The sequence below is a fragment of the Scleropages formosus genome, chromosome 1 (assembly GCF_900964775.1).
Source record: "Scleropages formosus chromosome 1, fSclFor1.1, whole genome shotgun sequence".
Lineage (NCBI taxonomy): Eukaryota > Metazoa > Chordata > Actinopteri > Osteoglossiformes > Osteoglossidae > Scleropages > Scleropages formosus.
The window spans coordinates 47,699,815-47,718,986 of NC_041806.1; the positions used below are offsets into that span (position 1 = coordinate 47,699,815).

At 42.5% G+C, this 19,172-nt stretch overlaps 1 protein-coding gene across 1 annotated transcript; it reads right to left on the reverse strand.

Moving 5' to 3' along the window:
- Nucleotides 1-2,854: 2,854 nt before the first annotated feature.
- On the reverse strand, nucleotides 2,855-18,315 carry slc30a2 (solute carrier family 30 member 2). Its single transcript, XM_018736956.1, has 8 exons — nucleotides 18,236-18,315; nucleotides 6,971-7,179; nucleotides 4,840-4,986; nucleotides 4,391-4,544; nucleotides 3,872-4,091; nucleotides 3,659-3,764; nucleotides 3,344-3,478; nucleotides 2,855-3,000 (listed from the first exon to the last, which is right to left on the reverse strand). Exons 1-8 carry the CDS (start codon nucleotides 18,313-18,315, stop codon nucleotides 2,855-2,857), a joined length of 1,197 nt encoding a protein of 398 aa, XP_018592472.1.
- Nucleotides 18,316-19,172: the final 857 nt, after the last annotated feature.

Consider the following 19,172-nt stretch of genomic DNA (forward strand, 5'->3'; position numbering starts at 1 on the left):
TATGGACAGATTCCGTACAGTAGCCTTAACGGTTTTATTTACACATTTTCACACAGCCATCGTACACAAAAATACAGTTATTTCAGGTATTTACATTTGACAGTACAACACGAGTTTTCTAATAACACACTAAGCCATTGGACAAAGAAGAATCTGTTACACAAATGGCAGATTGATGCATTTTATAAAGTTGGGAATTTTGGGTAAAAATGAAAGACTTTTACGTCACTTGTATTTAGGGTTGATTCCTCACCAATGCATTTATTATATGTTCTCTTGCATTTCATGGCAGTTTTGCATTTCAATGCCCTGTACAGGCGTGTTGTCCACTTAACCTGCTGAAATTTAAGAATTTTAAAGTACAAAATATTTTTTAAATAGATTTCTTTATAGTGCCACATGCCATTCCAAATTTGTATACACTGATGTGTTAAATTGGATAATTGCATATCATTTTTTATTGTGGTTGCTCGTGAGGAGTAGTTTTACCAGTATTTAGCCAGTATTTCAGCTTGCTCGCTAAAGCTTTACCAATTTATTGTACAAAACCAACCTATAAAGTATATTATTTGAAAGTATAATTTTTGCATACTTCTTAAAAGTGATCTTTTTAACTACACTAATCTTTGACAGGTACATTTTGCAGCAGTTCACTTGCAGCAGTTCCCTGACACGGCAGAACTTAACTATGTAACCCAGATGAGTTCTCCTACCGCCCTCCAAAAATAATTTAAATCCATAATAACAGAAATATTTCCTTTTCCTTTCTTCCTACGATGCCTTGCTCTTGGTGAAGGCTCCTTTAGTCAGAACTGCTTCTCCTCCATCTACATTGACTGTAAAACACAAACCATACAAAAATATACTGAAAATATAATACTTGGTCGTGCCTTGCAGAGATGCAATTTCATCTAGTTTAGTTATTTGCATTGGCTTTTAACTTGGCTTACAAATGGCAATAAAATATTTACATTTAAAATATATGTTTTCCTTATATCAAAAGTGACCAAAATATAGAATTCTGTGAGGGTATCCGATGACCGGATAGCAGCTAAATCCTCAACGTGTCATCTTCTGATTGGCAGTCAGATTCGGCGATGTTTCGAACAAAGACGATTTTGTCACGATGAACACAACACGTTTGTCCAAAAAAAATAAAGAACGTTTTCGTTCCTTCTGCCGTCACCAAGTACGAAGAGTGCAGGGTACAACGTCAACATCTCACGACAGGCATCGACACGACAAGTATGGCCAATATCTGCGCAATGTGCGAAGCGGGTTATGTCACAGTGACACAAAGCACGTCGCCGCCAGGTAGACGTTCGATTCTTTTGGCATGATACACATTGCTGTACATTAATTTTTTCTTACTTACATTTAACATTGCATAACGTCAGTTTCGGATGCGTGCAGAAGGGTAGGAATGGGTTTGAATTCGAGGGGCGGGTACTTGTGCGGAGGACTGCTCTGGAATAATGGGGAATATTCCGGAACTTTGGAATGTAGGAACGTAGTTCAGGCAGTAGTGCAGGGACCAGGTACCAGAGATGAAGAGACTGGACAAAGCACCTCAAAATGAGGGAAAGGGCAGAAGTATGATGGGGCCTGTGGATCGCGTCACCCTCTGCAGTGCGATTTCTAGAAGATTCCTTCCGGAGGACAACCTGAGTCGTCCGTAACTCTCTGGAATGAGTTACAGAGGTTCAGTGATTCAGTGGTTGCACATTTTTGACCCACGTTTGTGAAGAATCGTTGACTTATTTCTACACATTCAAATGATACATTCAAATGATAAAGCTACTTTTATTTGGCTTCACCCATGTTTTTTTTTTTTTTTTTTTTTTTTTAAATTTTACGTGAACAGCGGCTTCTGAACTACTGGCTTGCAGTACCGTCACAGAAAACTCCTTTGGAGAAAATATTTCGAAGGAAGCTGCTAAATTCACGGATCATAAGTACTTCCTTCACACCATTTGAACCACACAATACACCGTATTTAGCACCGCTAATGCTAACTAGCTGCCTTGTGGAATTTAGGATTAAAACGATGATTATGTTTTTGGGGAAAACGATAGGATTTTTCTCTCGACTGGCAGTAACCTTTTACTTGGTAGGTAAACCTCAATCATTTTTCTGCTGTAATGGAGATGCTAACTTTTGAAGCTAATGCATTTTCCATTTACTGGTAGCTAATTTCCATCTTTTCAGGATAGCGGTAACACTCCCATACAGATGCTGAATGATACCGCCTCCTCAAAAGGCCCAAAATGTTTGCTGGAACAGAGGTCTGGGAAATTCATGTGATGGATCAGTAACACCAGTATCATCGTCAACCTTTATCGTATTTATTACAGTACATCAGTATATTTTCCTGCAAAGGAAAATTCCCCCTGTGTATGCAACGGTCACGTGCCTGCATCACTCTCATTCCCTTGGACGCATCAGAAATTAAGACCTGTCCTTGTATCATATCTCTTTTTTTATCGCAATGGAAAAGCAAATATTGACGGAGCAAGGAGTTTTCTCACCGGTCTACTGGGTTGTGGTGGAAAGTGCAGCCAGCTGGCCATGTGCAAAGACTGAAATATGTCCTTTGGTGAATAAATGTACATTTGTGTGAATGGCTTGGGATATGTGTTCCTTTGGCATGATAATGAGCTCATGTGTTTAGAAGAAGTTTTGGCAAAGGCTGATGAGCCCATAACATATTCCCATGTTGTCACAGATGTTGGTGCTTTCACACGCGGTGCTCATCTCTGGTTTGAACCCCCCCTTGACAGTTATTTCTAGAATGCATATGGGAGATCGACACTTGTGGTCCACGGTGGGGGTTCTGCCTGTAGCTACAGAGACTTCAGTCCAGTGGGTCCTGGCAGTGAACGCAGTGCTCCATATCTTCAGAGTAGCGCTCCACCTGGATAGTAGTGCTGTAGAAGCCAAACTTGGTCTGCAGTAGCTCGGTGGCCTCCTTCAGGACACTCTGAGGGTCAGCATTCTCCTCTGGATGGGGGAAAAAACTGCCATTTCACCAGGGTATAAGGTGTCTTCATCTGAGTTGCTCCAAGAAAGAGGCATGTTATGCAAAGGTAAAAACATCAAAATTTATTAAATCAATGCCAAGGTAAGATCAAAATTATTTTCAGTGGTTTGTCCGCACATGTCAAGACTCCAGGTTGGTCTTTGTGACTGACTTCCTGCCATTTGTTTGGAAGAGTGGATTCAAGGGAAACCATCTCTACAGACAGAATGCACCTCGGGTTCCATGTACAGTAAAAACACATGATTGGCATATTTGACATGGGAATGGACAGATAGAGAGCCATACTAGTAGGGCGTGTCTCACCTATGGCGATGTGCACGGACAGGAGGGTCTGGCCCAAGGTCAGGGCCCACAGGTGGAGGCTGTGCATGGCTTTCACTGCCTTCAGAGACAGCAGCACCTCCTTCACAGAATTGAACTCCACTCCCTTTGGTGCTCCTATACGGAGGTCGAGAAGGTCACAAAATGCTCCAAAATGTAAAAACAGCCAAGAGTTAATATGGTGTTTGGTGTGAGATCTGAGTGAGAGAGTAAAGAAGAATGTAAATGAGGAGTCTTTTGATAGTGACTGATGAATGTGCCGAAATCTTTGGTTGAGAGTATGAAGATGGTGGTTACCTTCCATGAGTATCCTGAAGACATCCCTCAGTATTGTGACTGTGGTCCCCAGGACAAACACGGAGAAGAGGAAAGTGCAAATCGGATCTGCTATTTTGTATTCAGGCTGAAGGGAAACATTCAAAGAACGCGATGCATTGACTCGGTTACGGAAAACCACAGGTGACATAAGTGATGGCCACCATGACCCTCAAGCAGGAAGTCCATACTGACCCGGAAGTAAATGATGATGGCAGCCACCATAACCCCGACACTCTGCAGTAGGTCCCCCACTACATGGATAAAAGCTGCCTGCACGCTGGTGTTGCCATGACCACCCAGGAGGGTATGGGTGTGGCCATGGCCAACTGGGCTGCCGCCACCCTCTTCAATCTTTTGGTACCCTGAGCCATGACTGTGGAAGGTTGTGGAATGGTGGAGGATGTAAGCCATTCTGGGGAACAAGGACAATGAAGAAAACAAGTCAAAGGTGCTTCAGCCTAACAAAGAATTTACCTCTCTTCAGTACCTCAACCCCGCCCTTACCCTATGTTAAAACTAGAGATGATGATGTAAAATCCCATGTAGAAGGCACATTTTCTGGACCATTTTTTCAGTAAGTTGTCCATGCTAACAAGTAACAAACACTTTGCTCTGACTTTTGCTGTCTTGTTAGCTGGTTTAACCATTCAACTTTGGAAGCACGTGGTGTAGCTCAAATTCAGCCAAGGATAACGAATCACAGCCACACACATGATGTTGACCCCAACTGCACAGCCAGAGGTGATGAGCATCACGTGACCCTCGATCTCGTAGTCGTTCTTGACAATACGCTCGATGGCGAGGTAGACCAGAGCTCCTGTCACGATCCAGATGGACAACACTGACAGAAGGGCGCCCAGGATTTCTGTGCAGGGACGAGATAATGTTACTCATAAGGCTATTCATGGTGAGTTGTCCACCTGCTGCATCTTCATTGATATTCACTATCTGCCAGGGACTGCAAATGTCAGTGAAAGTTCTCTCTGAATACAGTTGGTTGGCTTTTAAGGGTCACCTTACACCTGATTTCCATGACAACATGTTCTATGCCCTGGATTTTCAAACCTGGAGCCACACTGTAAGACAGATTTCATTGCATGTGTACAACTGACTAGTATGCACTCGTATTGCTCAGATCCCTTGGGCATCTCTGGCCTCACCTGAGCGATGCCATCCAAAGTTCATGGTCTTGGTAGGGGGTCTGGAGGAAATCCACAGGGAGAAAAGACTGACCATCATACTGCCGAAGTCAGTGAGCAGGTGAGCCGCATCCGTCATAATGGCCAAGCTGTGGGCCAAGTAGCCACCTGGAGGGGCAACAGACACACCTGTCTGAAAGCAAGGCTGGAGAAATTCATGTTATTGTTGGTTCTATTTGCAAAAAACCATAATTCGGTATTGTTCCAGCTGACAGATGTTAGTAAAAAAACACCCACAGCAGCGCTGAACCACCTTCATTCGACTCAGTTCCACAGTGTTCATAGTGCTGATGATCAAGACCTAGGCGACAAACACTGGGATGAATCGGAAAACACTGAGTACCAGTTTGTGAAGATAACATACTTTTACTTTCCATCATTTTAATGTATTTTAGCTTTATTCTAACTCTAGGTTAATACAAAAACAAATTTAAAACATCTTGCAGAGTCTTTTATATTTATAGCTATTTCCTGAGCCCAACTCATAAACAAATCGGAATTTTATTTCATTTAATTTTATTAAGCTTTCACTGAACGCAAGAGGGAATCTGTGTGCGAGAACCTCATGAAAGAGGGATAAACACAGCATCCCAATTCAGACCTTCATGCCAAGGGAATGTTGGGGAAAAGCATCAAAGTACCCACCTTCCCAAACCAGCTAAACTCTCCTGCTCTTCAGTGTACAAAAGCAAAGGATCAGCAAAAGCAGGAGGAGTATTTCACTGCGGGGGCCGAACGAAACCATATATTTGGTGGACAGCGAACTTGTAGCCTCAACTACTTCCGCTGCTCTTGCCCTGCTGTAAAACTTCATTTTTCCAAGGAGAAAAATTTCACTTTTTAGCAAAAACTACATAACCAACCCCCGAAGACTGAAAAACTACAAAAGTTCACCAGAAATCATAGTTCTGGAGGCGAGCACCGCAATATAAATTTAAATTATGGTTTCTGAAAGCTGGCAGCCTGCCCGGATTTTGCTGAGTGTAACAGAATTTTGATGCACTGCAGACACAGTTATTTCTGCGCCTTTTGTCTCTGCCCGCGGAAGCCATTCATCACAGTTAGAGGAAGACTTCTAAATTTAACAGGCAAATATGGGAACACGGCAGACGAAGGGGGCAATGGGGGAAATAAACTGCGTTTGTGAGATCCATGGATGTGTCCAAAAGCACAGAGAATGTAATACATTAAAATCCTGAAAAAGAACTTAAACGCACTGGTGGAATAAAAACATTTCCTGTACCCTAAACTGTGATTGTGCGAACACTGCCCAGTAATGTTTTACTGAAAATAACAGAAGTGGTAAATCAGAGATATATTGTGGTAAAGTCCAGTGCAATATATAAACCAGGATAGGACCAAGATGTTTTCGGTTGCCAAGGTGATGTTTCCTTCCATAATTATTAGTGTATTATGGCTTCTGCATGAGACCAAGGTGGGGAGTTAGGTAAACTACCTGGAATTATTTATAGGGCTGCACAATGTTTACATTTATTCATTTTACTGATGCTTTTCTCCAAAGCAACTTATAATTACACACACACACACACACACACGCACACACACACTTTCTGAACCGCTTGTCCCATATGGGGTCGCGGGGAACCGGAGCCTAACCCGGCAACTCAGGGCATAAGGCCAGAGGGGGAGGGGACGCACCCAGGACGGGACGCCAGTCTGTCGCAAGGCACCCCAAGCGGGACTCGAACCCCAGACCCACTGGGGGGCAGGACCCGGTCCAACCCACTGCACCACCGCACCCCAACTTATAACTATTTACCCATTTATATAGCTCCGTAATTTTTTTAATAGAGCAAATTAGGATAAACGATACTGTTCTGGTGGTAGGTGAGATTTGAACCGGCAACCTTTGGATCAAAAAAAAAAGCAGCTTTAACCACTATCAGCTACCCCTGTTTTACCATATCACCTCAGGGTAAGTACCTTTATCAAGGGTACTACAGCAGGAGCAGGGACTTGAACCCAGAACCTCCCGATGACAAGGCAACAGCTCCACCCACTACCTCACCTGCAGCGTATTACTGTTCTGGATGCATCACGGTGGTGCTCCACCCGCACACACCCTTCTTACCTATCACCTCCCCGATCATGAAGACCAGGCAGACCATGGAAGCGATGTACAGCTTCTTCCTGGCCAGCAGCTTCTCACGGCTCTCGCTTAACGTGGCCCTGTTTCCGTGACAGTGCGCGCCGACGGGTCGCTTCAGCTCGATGGCGCCACCCGCATCTCCGTTCTCAAATGGGAAGTTGGGGTACCCCTCCTTGGAGTCTGGGAATGGGCTGGAATACAGCGAGATGGAGTCATCAGACCGTGTACAGGAGGTACGGTACAGCGTGTGTTCGGAAATGCCGTGGATAATGTGTGTTTCGAAAGCCATTTTCTCCCCAAGGGCAACGCTGTACTCTAATCACAACAATGATGCTGTATTCAATTTTGACACAACAAAATGTATGACTATAGCTGGAGTCACAACTTATTAACAGACAGAGAACAAGCCATTATAGGTGAAAGTCAAGCTGCTTAAATAAAAAAGTAATAAAAAAAATGTCAGAAGAGCTAAAGGCAAATTGGAGCCACGGACCATCGGCTTCGGCATTCATTACCACTTCCTGCAGTCACGTGACTGTGATAAATCAGCCCCCCCCCACGAGGGAGTGGCTGAGTTCCCGAAGGTGCCGCACTACGACAGCCCCATTCTCCCTCGCACTTCGTGAACTGCGTCAAAAATTGAGTCGGCATCGTACTTGGATCCCCCCCTTCATCCACCCTCCCCTGACCCAAGGGGGTGGAATAATGGTGCTAATGACCTGGAAAAGAGCAATCATGACTGACAGGAGAGGGGCCAGCTCAGAGCTGGGGGAGTGGGGTCCATACCCACCGCCAGCCCTCCACTCATGAGGACACCAGAACACAGAGAGGAGTCGCTCAAGCGGAAAAGAGCATCTGTGTAATCACTCCGTCGGGGACACGAATGTGATTGCCTTCCTCATATTGGTGGGTGGGTGCTGGGGGTTTACTGGGATTTCTACGTTTTACACACACTCGATAAGGTCATAGGTCCTGTTCCACTTGCACTGGCTGATATTGGCAACTCATACCTCCATGTATAAAATGAAATATACCCATAAGTCCTGGATTGTCCTTTACTTCAGGATTTGATCATTCCCTACATCCCAATAAGGGTTCTGTGCTGCTCCACTTTTGGTTACTTTTTTGTCCTGTTTGCAAGGAATCTATTTGTTCTCAGAGCTCCCTCTGTCCCTCACAGTTGCTGAATCCCTCCCAGGATTCAAGAAGAGTCTCAAACCCATCTTTTCAGACCCATTTCTCTCCTGATCGCCTGACAGCTTCATAAACAAGTCCATGACCATCTGCTATGATTATCTCTGTATTTGCTATTTGAATATCATTTCTATAGGCAGATACTTGAGGGATGTGAACCAACACCATGGTGGTAGCAGACAAACACACTGCTTTCATAATCCTATGTCTGTGTCTAAAGCTCTTTGTCTGTTGTTGTTGCACTTGTTTGATGTAAATGCAAATAACACGGGATGTATTTCTTACATCTTCCCGACCTTCCAGTGCAGTTCATCACAGTAGCTCAGTCCTGACACAACCCAACCTTCACAGCATTCACTGTAATTGTGAAAAGTAAATTTAAGCAATTATCATTTTGATTGATTTACAGGCGGTGACTGAGACTAACGACGCATGTAATGGAAAACTGATGCCTGCATAAATTTGTTGTATTTTAATTAACAAAAATGTTTTATTTAAACAAATTGGTTTCCGTTTTACACTTGATCACATTTCCAGCTCCTTCCAAACATTCGTGGAAACACTTTTCCACTTCCCTGTCTGATAGTCACATCGCCTTCTTTTCCCTCCCTCAGAAAATTTTGATCAAACTCATAAGGCTAAAAACAAATGCCTAAGCTTGTTAAATTTAAATTTGCTGCGCAAACATATTAAATTTTACAGAAGCCAACATGGATAGTGCTCATTTTATTTGGTACATCACAATGTTTATGTTCAACGGACATAAAGTCATTTTCTCCACTTCCAGCTTCCAAAAGAAGACTCCTATTTTAATTCTGATATAAATTTAATCCAGAGACAAGGGAAAATATTTGCGAGTCGTTCCAGAAGCAAAAACAGTAAAATCTAGACCATCATCAATCATCGTCCCCATCATCCATCAAACCCACAGAAGCGTTGCTTATCTCCAACATCCAGCACATTCGCTCAAGTGGAACTCCAACAAAGCAGTCAAAATTCATTAAAGCAGTGCAAAGCACTTAAGGGGTGTATAGACCTAGATCAATAATAATAATAATAATAATAATGATAATAATAGGGATTCGATAGTGTAATAGTTATCACTGTTGCTTTGAAAAGCCATGGTTGCAGGTTTGAGTCTCAACTACCTCTGTAGTGCCCTTCATCAAGGTACGTACGTACCTAAATTGCTCCAGTAAAAATTACCCTTCTCTATAAATTGCTAAATAATTATACGTAGTGTAACATTATAAGTCATTGTGGAAAAAATGACTAAATGAATACATGTAATAATAAATTGTCCTTGCACTCAAGCCTAAGACCATCTGCTTCAGGGTTTGAGGGTCTAAGCACAGTGGCCGTGGGCTGCTTCATCTACTCTCAGAGCTCCCTGATGCTGAGCTGGGCCAATTATTTGCTAAACTGCACAAATAAAGCACTGTTTCACATTGATGACAGTGAAGAAATAGGCACAGAAAAACTGTCAGCTCCAGCACAGAGCGGGGAGGGATCCCCGTCCCGGCAGTGGAAAACAGCCCGAGCGTAAATGTGAAATATTATTATGCTGTCTGCCAGACTGACTCTCTGAACTTTTTTCTTTCTGGGAATCTAAAGGCCGTGATCGTGCAAGTGTGCGATCTTTATGCCAACTGTGCGTATGCAAACAGAGCGAGTTTCAGTGATTTCATTTGGCACCTCATCTGTTATCTCATCTGCTTCAACAGTTGCCTTTATGTGGCGAAAAACTCCCCACAACTCATCAGTTACAGCTGCTCTCAAATTAATGTCATATCTTTTTGCTTTTCTATGCTTATATAAATAATAATTTCCTGTATTTATCATGTAGAAAGCAGTATGTGCGTAACCTTAATAGTTAAGCAGGTAACGCGGGTGCATGGTGCTAATTTTCTTCAACAGACTCGCATGTTACTGACTGCATGGTTACAGGTGGGATCAGGTGTGTAAGCAGGTGTGTGATCGTTGCACCTGTGCCTTGTAATGAGAGCCAGCTGTCTGTCAAACTGGACCAACACACTCCAGGTCTCTCGATACGGTAAAAGGCCCTCACCACCTTCTACAGGCCATGGGCAGCAGAGGGCGTAGCAGCTACGAGACATCCCAGCAGTGCTCTGCTGTTGTATCTTGAGAAAGGTATGAAATGAAATACAGGGCAAATAATCAAAGAAAACGTGATGGTGTTCAAGGTTATAAACGAAGAAAATTCAGAGGTATTCGAGGTTAAAAAGAAGCAAAGAAAACTGAAAATTTTCCTCACTCTAACCCTAGCCCTAACCCTAAAATGGAATGCAGGGTTCAAACCAAGACCTCCCACTGAGAACTCTGTAGAGCACAGTGCTCCAGAACCGGAGGTATTGTTTGCATGCACCGGAAATACCCATGGGCACCGCGGTCGTTTTGAAAAACAGCGCCGTGAGACGTGTAAAAGTCTGAATCCACTTGTGGTGGAAATTACAGATGAGGTCTGTCAACGGCGTGCTCCACCGTGGCCGGTTCTGTAAGTGTGACTAACAGGCGGTGGAGCGAGATTGAGTGTCCCACCAACGGTCCTTTTACAGGGCACTAAAGATAAAGACGCCCCTGGCAGGGAACGCAGGGACGAGGCACAGATCTGCGAGAGGGAAGAGCCCGTGAGATCTCGACAGCCATCTGAAGGGCGACACCCGCGTCATTACCTCACGGCCTCAAAGCCAGAACGAGCATCTCCAAATGGTGCCGTCACAAGACCGCTCGCAGCAATCCCCAGCCGAGATGAATGAACCCGTCTCTCTGAACGCTTTCCGTCAGCGGGTCCACCGCGGACCTGGACCGTTTCAAACCTGCTGGTGGGGGAGGGCGCGCGAGCAAATCGGATTTGGCTGGAAAGGTTTATGGGAAATTTCTGCCTTTGCGGTCACACTGATTAAAAGCTCCAAAGGTGTTCTTACGCCTCTCATCAGCACCAGTACATTTAACGCCAAATAATCCCATTTGATAGCTCTCGAGTGCAGAGGGGCAAAAACGATAAAATGTGCCATTGGTGGAGTGCAATAGATATCCCCCCTAGTGAAGCTGGAAGACATATTTCCCCTTATGTGATTCCTCTGCTACCACCCGCAGAAGATGGCTTAAGATGGTAATCAGATGCTCTGCTCTGATAGCCCTCATACGGTTTAAGGATAATTTCCGGAAGAGTCCGGCCAAGCCCTGTTTAGCATCCACCCGCATTATCCATATTCATAGAGCTCTGCTTCCTGCAACGAACAGATGTGAAAACTCTACAAGACAGGAGGTACGTAAATGTGTTGTCCTACACTGACAGAGCATCTCCTGGGGCCCAGCTCAAGGAGTTTCAGTTCAGCTTCCAGGAGTGGCTTGAGCTCCTTGGCGGACGGTCAGTTGACCATGAGAGAACAGAGACTCAGGGACTCAAGAATGATGAAAGAAAGCAGCAGCAGTGAAAAACATTAAACATCCCAAATTCACAACACGGCAGAAATGTAACTGCCAAGAACCAAATAGGATGGCGTGCTACGTATCAGTCAGTTGTGAGTGAGGCACAGTGATGCAGCAGGTAATGCTGACATCCAGGAAGCAGGTAGTGTATTGGTTAGAGCTGTTACTTTTAGATATGAAGGTTAAAGGTTCAAATACCACCTCCTGCTGTTGTGCTCTTCAGCAAGGTACATAAATGGGTAAATTGGTGTAAGTGCCTTAACACTCTAAGTCAATTTAGAGAAAATCAGATACATGAATAAAAGCCTTTCAGGTCCTGGCCTTTAGGTTTGAAACCAGCTCAGTCTGTAAACAAGAAACTGTCAAAGCAAAGATGCAAACCCAATGCAGTAGAAATCTCCTTCCACCCATGTTGTAATCAATCCCCCAGCTCTCCTTTGACAAACCAGAGGTTTGAAATTACTGAACGCTTTGTGTTTTCTAGATGGTAGGACCACAAGGAACATCCACTTCAAGGATTCTCAGGTCAGAAGGCAGCAAAGGTTCAAAGTTTATCTGTCCATCACAGAAGAGCTCAGCTCATTGAGGAAAGCACTGCTGTCACTCCTGCAAGCTGAGGAAGATGAATTCCACTGCTGGCCCAATCTAATCTGCCCTCCTGGTGTGGTGCTAGGGGTGCGAGACTACGCTGATGAAGGGGAACTGACGTTTTGACTAATTGGATGTTTCATGATATGCCTAGAACATGTGTTATGGTCAATGTGACATGAAGTAAGGAAACTGAGAGTCAGGAGAGCATTCTATATCTTCTGCACAGGCTGCTTAGATACCAAAGAGATGATAATAAATTCCCGTAATGATTGATTTATTCTGCGCTTTGCAGTGAAAGACTTTATAAACCTGCCGAAACATGTCTTCGGTGTGGGCGCACGAGAACTGTTCTGATCTTCACCCATACAATGGCTCAAATAAAGCCTCTGCTAAAAGCCATGAAATGTGCTGCTGGTCCATCATGGAGTCTAGGGTCTGGTCCTGACAGAGGTTTGATGAACTGCTGTGAAAGTAGGGTCTTGAGTTCTCAAAGTTTCTTCATGGCCAAGTAGGGGAACGTTCAAGGCACATTGCCAATGGAGACACACATTTACTAAAGGCCATGAAATGTACCGTTGCTCCATCATGTATTGTCATATTGGATGGGTGATGGAGTCTTGGGTCTGTCCCTGACCAAGGCTCGATGGACTACTATGAAAGCAGAGTCTTGAGTTCTCAAGGCTGGTTCATGGCCAAGTAGGGGAATGTTCAAGGCACATCGCCACTGGGGACGCGCATTCACTGTCTCATACGCAGAGTGACACATAAGTATATTAACTCCATTAAACAACATGTAGGCAAGGTTTTTCACCACACTGCTCCATTTCAGCCCGGAGATTTCAGTTTGGATGCTCCACGGACCAACAGCTAATTCCAGAAATGCCTCATCACTGCTTTATATCACAATGGACTCAGCAAGGATAATCAACATTGCTCTTTCTTTCCACAATAAGCCATTAGAAATGATGACACATCATGGAAAAATGATCAGACTTGTTTCTGAAAATGGAACAGTCCACCAAATTTATGAGACCCGCAGTGGATTGGTAGCGTGACGAGATTTTGGCCTTGTCCTTTCGAGCACAGTGACTATCAGCTGCCTCTGAAATAAATTATTTTGGAAAGATCTTTTCCATTCTGCTCAAAGTGGCCTCTGCTTCTCCCAAGGACACTGGGCCTAATAGGTCCTAATTAATCAAATTGGCCATGGTTTTTACTATGATGTCTCTGTTAATAATACAAAGCAATGTCACTGTTGGCCTCGGAAAAAAGCCCAGATTACAAGGAAGGTGAAAGTACGATTAATGTCCCTGTGAAGAGCTCTCATATCACGGTGGGAAAAGAGCAATTAAATTAATTTATTGTTTAATTCATCATCTAATTTGACTATCTTTTAGCTTTTGAGCTGAATGCTTGAGCACAAAACCTATAGAAAAACAGAGTGGAATGCACACTGTAGTGTAGTTATATACACATTTATTGAACAGACAGTTTTTCAATCCCATTGGATCCCCTCACATCATGGGAAGACTGATGGAATGTCAGGCACATGGAGATGGATGCTTTCCAGACAAGAGACCCGGCAAAGATCCAACCAGATCTAAACAGTCTGCATGCACTGAGTGTGAATACACATCCCTTGTTTTCAGTGCATTTACCCCTGCAACAGGAATATCACACACAGCTTTGTCTCATTCAGAGAAAAGTCTCTCGTACTCATAATAGCCACATTCCGTCAATTGTATTATATTGCATTAATTTCAAACACCCTGCTGCATAAATGAACAAAATAGTAAATTGCTCAGGATTAAAGTATAGGCCAAGCAGTTAATAATAATAATAATAATAATAATAATAATAATAATAAGAAGAAGAAGAAGAAGAAGAAAGCTGTGTATGTCAAGTTGTATTTTTTTAAAAATTGTTAATTTGCTAACTGGAGAAATTAGTGAATAATGAATTCTTTAGTATGTGTCTGAAAGGAACAACAGGCTCGCTTGCGGGAGATATATCAGCACTGCAATGCCTGCTGTCCTTATGAATATCATTGTATTAATATTTACATAGTTACTTTAAAAATTAGATACTGTTGTGCAGGAATACAGCAGCAGTACTTTCACCATTTCCTTTGATGCTTATCTTACACCACTATATAAAATATTCAGCTGGGAGGGTGTGTGTTATTAATGCCTTTGAGTGTTGGTGTTAATTTCGGACAGTGGTTGGTATTAGAAAAACTGATTACTGACCAAAAGACAAGGGGGTCAAATTTGTGGCAGAACCCAGACGTTGTACCCTTGAGAGAGACAGAATCCCATCTACCTTCTGAGAAATTAGTCAGACTAATGGGTAAGTGGGTACAGTGGTGAGCTGTAATCTTAATCACTTTGGACATGAGTTACTGCTAAGGCACTAAATAAATGAAGTGACCTTCTCTACAGCCCATGTGTGCTTTTTTTTTCAGATATCCAGCACTGTAAGGTTAATAAGTGTTCTGGCTGTTAGTGATAACACGCGCACGCAGACACACACATTAGGTTGATTTTCGTGTGTGTCATTTAACATGGAGGGACAAAAGGTCTCCCTGGCCATTACAGAGTTAAACAGAAAATGTCCATTACATTAAAATGTACAAAGTTTGCTTTTCTCAAGGTGAAATCTGCATTAACAGTTCACTTCTATTGGCAGCCCTGCTTCCAGGAAAAAAAGACACTTGTACATGAAATACCTCCTGTACTCTGTGTGTGTTTGTATATATATACGTATATATAAGAGACAGTCCTATATATACAGTATACATATATATAAGCTGTAATCTTAATTTTTTAAAATTTTTAGACTACTGGAAATATTTTAATTATAAAAAGCATAATTATATGTAATTAATGGCGCAAATAATAAGGCAATATTATAAAGAAATTAAAGAAAAAACGTAACAGACATAAGGCAGCACCTTGTATGCCAGGATTCACTGCGACATTAGAAGAGCCAAACACTGCATTGAGTAAACATGTTTATGACATTTCACATGAGCAGTGCAGTGTCAGTGGACACGGGTCTGAAGGACGGACAGCGCGTTCACAGAGAAAACAGCTTCCTCTTATGAACCTTATGGGAAATAGGACCATAATACACAAAAGAGCAATAGCACATACTGTATAATGAACATGTTCCCGACAAAACAGCGCAGCTGCATCGCACTGTATGGCATTTGTAATAACTCCTTAAAATTACTGTCATTGCTGCAATTACTCGTGAAAATTACTAATTGTTCTACTGAAATCACTGGTCGTCAATAAAATAAACAATAAAATCCCACTAAATGCATTGTACGGGTCCGTAAGTAATGTGGTGCACTGATTATTTTTTATGGTGATTTTTTTTTTTTTTTTTTTTCTTCACTATTTGACGTTTTGTGACACTGGGATGCTCAGGGAGTATTTTTTTGGGGGGGTGGGGGGCGTCTGGGGGTATCAGTCACCACAGAAAAATAAGGTAAGACCAGCAGCTCATCTTTCAGAGGCGTTATTCCAGCCGCAAATCCATGGCTGTTTTCTTTCTTGTTGCAATAAATAAATAAATAAATAATAATTGAGTGGTCGGCCCAGTAAAATGTGCGCAAGATGCCATTTCACTGTCAATTCATCATTTCAGGTGTCCGATCGCTCTCCATGGTTCTTACACTGTCCACGTGTCATTGGCCGCCTCCACACACACACACACACACACACACACACTCCTCTCCGCATTTCATAATGTACATACTCACATATAATATCTATACTCAGTAATGTGTCATTAGTATTTATTCCACAGGAGGGGAATCAAATCGGGGGTTTTCAGTTAAATCATAATAATTTCAGTTCAATCAAATATGCTGCGTTAAATGAACAGTAAAGAGCAATTACTCGCTACAACGGTCACGAACTGAGCAGCGCTGCCGTCCACTTGGATACACTTCAGACGTGATTTTATTCAATTTTAGGAAATTATCATTCTATTATAAAACTGGCACCAAAGTGTGAGATCAACGCAAAAGGAACACAAACGAAAAAAGATATGAGTATTTATGAAATGTGGGAGCTCAAATCGTGGATTTTGTGATAAAAATACTGCAGGCGGGAATCTACACATTACGGCGTTTTTTTTGTTGCTTCTTTTTACATGATTGAAATTGTTTTTGTATCGTATGAGGGGCATAATAGTGCCGTAATTGTTTTTCGTTTTCTTGTGTTACATTAATTAATAAATCAAGCTACGCTTTAAAAACAACAGATATATTGTCAATTTGATAGGATTATTAGTGCTATGCTTTGTAAAGAGAAAATTTTTAGCAAAACAAAAATGAACAAAAATCAACCTTTTTATACAGAATAAACAAAGATACACTTATTTTTATCTCCCGCACCCGCCATGCAGTATATTGTAGTACACGGGTGATTTTTCCATTCACAGGGGGAAAATTCTATCAATAGAGAGGTACATTTCGCTGTAATTTATATGCACACTAATAAATGGATAGGAACATAGTGGTATATGTGGGATACAGACTATATAAAGCATTTATAGTAATTTGTTCCATTCCAGTGTATCACGCACCCCACATGACATGTGGTTAAAAAAAAAAAAAAGCAGATCCACCTGTAAAATTACGAAACAAAGTAAACCTGAGTATTTCGAAGCGCGTTCTGCCGGTCTGTTCTCGGTGCGGCGCGCGCACGGGCTGACCGAGAAAAGAGCCCGATCGACAGGGGCGCGCGCGCGCGCACGTGCCAGGTGTCTGACCACCCCAGATGGCGAACGCGTTCAAACGTCCACGCAGGCCCTCCCGGTGCCCCCTCTCGATCTCCCCCCACGTAGCTCCCTCCCCAGGTTCTCTCCCTCGGCATCTCTTTCTTTGTCTCTCCAGGAGAGACCCGGCCGATGCTCCTTCTTCTCGCCGCGCGGACGCTCGTGACGCCGCTGATGGGTTTATTTGCGCACATTAGCGCTCAGACACCCGGGGCCATCAGTCTGCTGCTGCCCTGGATGAAGTGAGGCGTGGAAATGAATTTGATCATTCATATAAAACATGTCGCATCCCTGCCCACTTATTGGCAGGAGGCGGACAGGATCCGCGTCGCGTGCGCAAGTGTCAAGAGATGCAGAAAACTGCTAAAACATCAGGTTTGCTCTGCGCACAGAGGTAAACAGCCGCATCGGTGACAGTTTATTCACCTGAGGCCTTAACCACAGCTGCACGCCTAATAAGCACGGAAGATCCGTCTATAATTCCTTGTGGTTATCATCGTTTTATCCCAATGATTTATACTGGTCAGTTTTAACATCAGCTGTTAATCAGTTACACATGGAAACGTGTAAAAAATACCCACGTTAAGAACAAAATATTCATTTATAAAAGCAGCAATAACTATATGGAACTGGGTTATTCTCCTTAGCATTGCGAGAAAAAAAAATGATATTTTATAGAGATAGTGCAACATATTCTGCAGTGTAACATATGGTTACAAGAAACTGTTTTGCACAAAGAAACAGCCCGCCAGCCAGAAGCACTTGGTGAATCTCTACAGACGTTTTTTACATATTCCTAAACATCCCACTTTCTTAAAAAAAAAAAAAGATAATAATAAGAATAATAATAAACCGGAATGTAAATTATTCTGGATTTTTTCCCCTTTAGGACAGACTTTCTGTCATTGTACTGCACATGTATTTTCACTGTTTACATCCCTTTATCAATAAAATGATCACTCCAGCATATTTAATGTATTTGTGACAATGTGGCACAACAGCCACAATTACTGTACATCCCACAGCACAAATATCATTAAAAGAAAAAATGTAAGCTTAAATTAAATACGACTGTTAATAATGCAAATATACCAGCATTATGCGAATGACGCATCTTGTCAAACACACAAACCCCAAAATGAACCTTAAATATTTCTCCTTTTCAATTAAACACGTTGGCACAATTTTGCTGGGACATATAAAATAAATTAAACTTACCTTCTGAGTTTCAGAGAATACATCTTTGCGTTTTTCTCGTTGATCAGGTGAGATTTCTCAGTATTGACTGAGGAGTCCATGATTTTGTCACGTTTAACTGCAGATTTATTATGTAAAAAAGAGCAGCGTTTGGAAATAAAGTCACAGATATGATTATGAGTCAATTGAGAGACTAAATTGTGGTCCAAGACATTCCCAGTGCACCAGCAGGAGTAAGGTCCTCTATGGAAGCATGTCTCGGGGTGGAGGGGAGGAGTAGCGCGCGCGCGCACGCACGCACACGCACACACACACACGCGCGCACACACACACACACACACACACACACACACACACACACGCACGCACGCACGCACGCACGCACTGCTCTGCTGTGTTTAGAGAACTGATGAACTCGGCTCAGTGAATGGGCTGCGATGCAGCTGGAAACCACGGCAGTCTCATCCCTTTAAAAGAGACTGGCCTTTAAACACTACGCCGACTAAAAAAAAATGAAAAAATTGACACCTTTTTTGGTCTGGTGTTCGTTTTACGAAGAGCAGAACACGCACGTCTTTGATGACTGCAAAAATAAGGATTATTTTGTAGTATTTTTCCAGTCTTATCAACTCTCACCAGTTTTATAAACATTATGATAACATATTTTAAAGGAAGCAGAGTGCTTATCATGAATTTTGTTGAACCCAAAGGAGCTGATGAAGCATGTCAAGTAAATTTTTAAATGTTCGCCCGAACAAAATAAAATATCAATTGAATAATTGCCTCTTGTTTAATTATTATTTTGTAAAAATACCAGAATCGTCCAGAGAATGGGTCTTTAAACAGTTTATGCATGTAGGGACTTTAACGCTTTCTCTATTTTTGCAAATCTTCTCTAAAAGTTGTTGTCCTAAAATGATCCCTTTCATTTGCATATTATTTATTATTTACTAACAAG

What these genes read in the sequence shown, in the direction of transcription:
- slc30a2 (XM_018736956.1), bottom strand. Translation starts at nt 18,315, where the DNA reads ATGGACTCCTCAGTCAATACTGAGAAATCTCACCTGATCAACGAGAAA. An exon ending in CTTTGGATGGCATCGCTCAG is followed by an intron (nt 4,545 to 4,839) that starts GTGAGGCCAGAG and finishes GTCCCTGCACAG; the next exon opens with AAATCCTGGGCGCCCTTCTG. An exon ending in CCATCATCATTTACTTCCGG is followed by an intron (nt 3,765 to 3,871) that starts GTCAGTATGGAC and finishes GTTTCCCTTCAG; the next exon opens with CCTGAATACAAAATAGCAGA.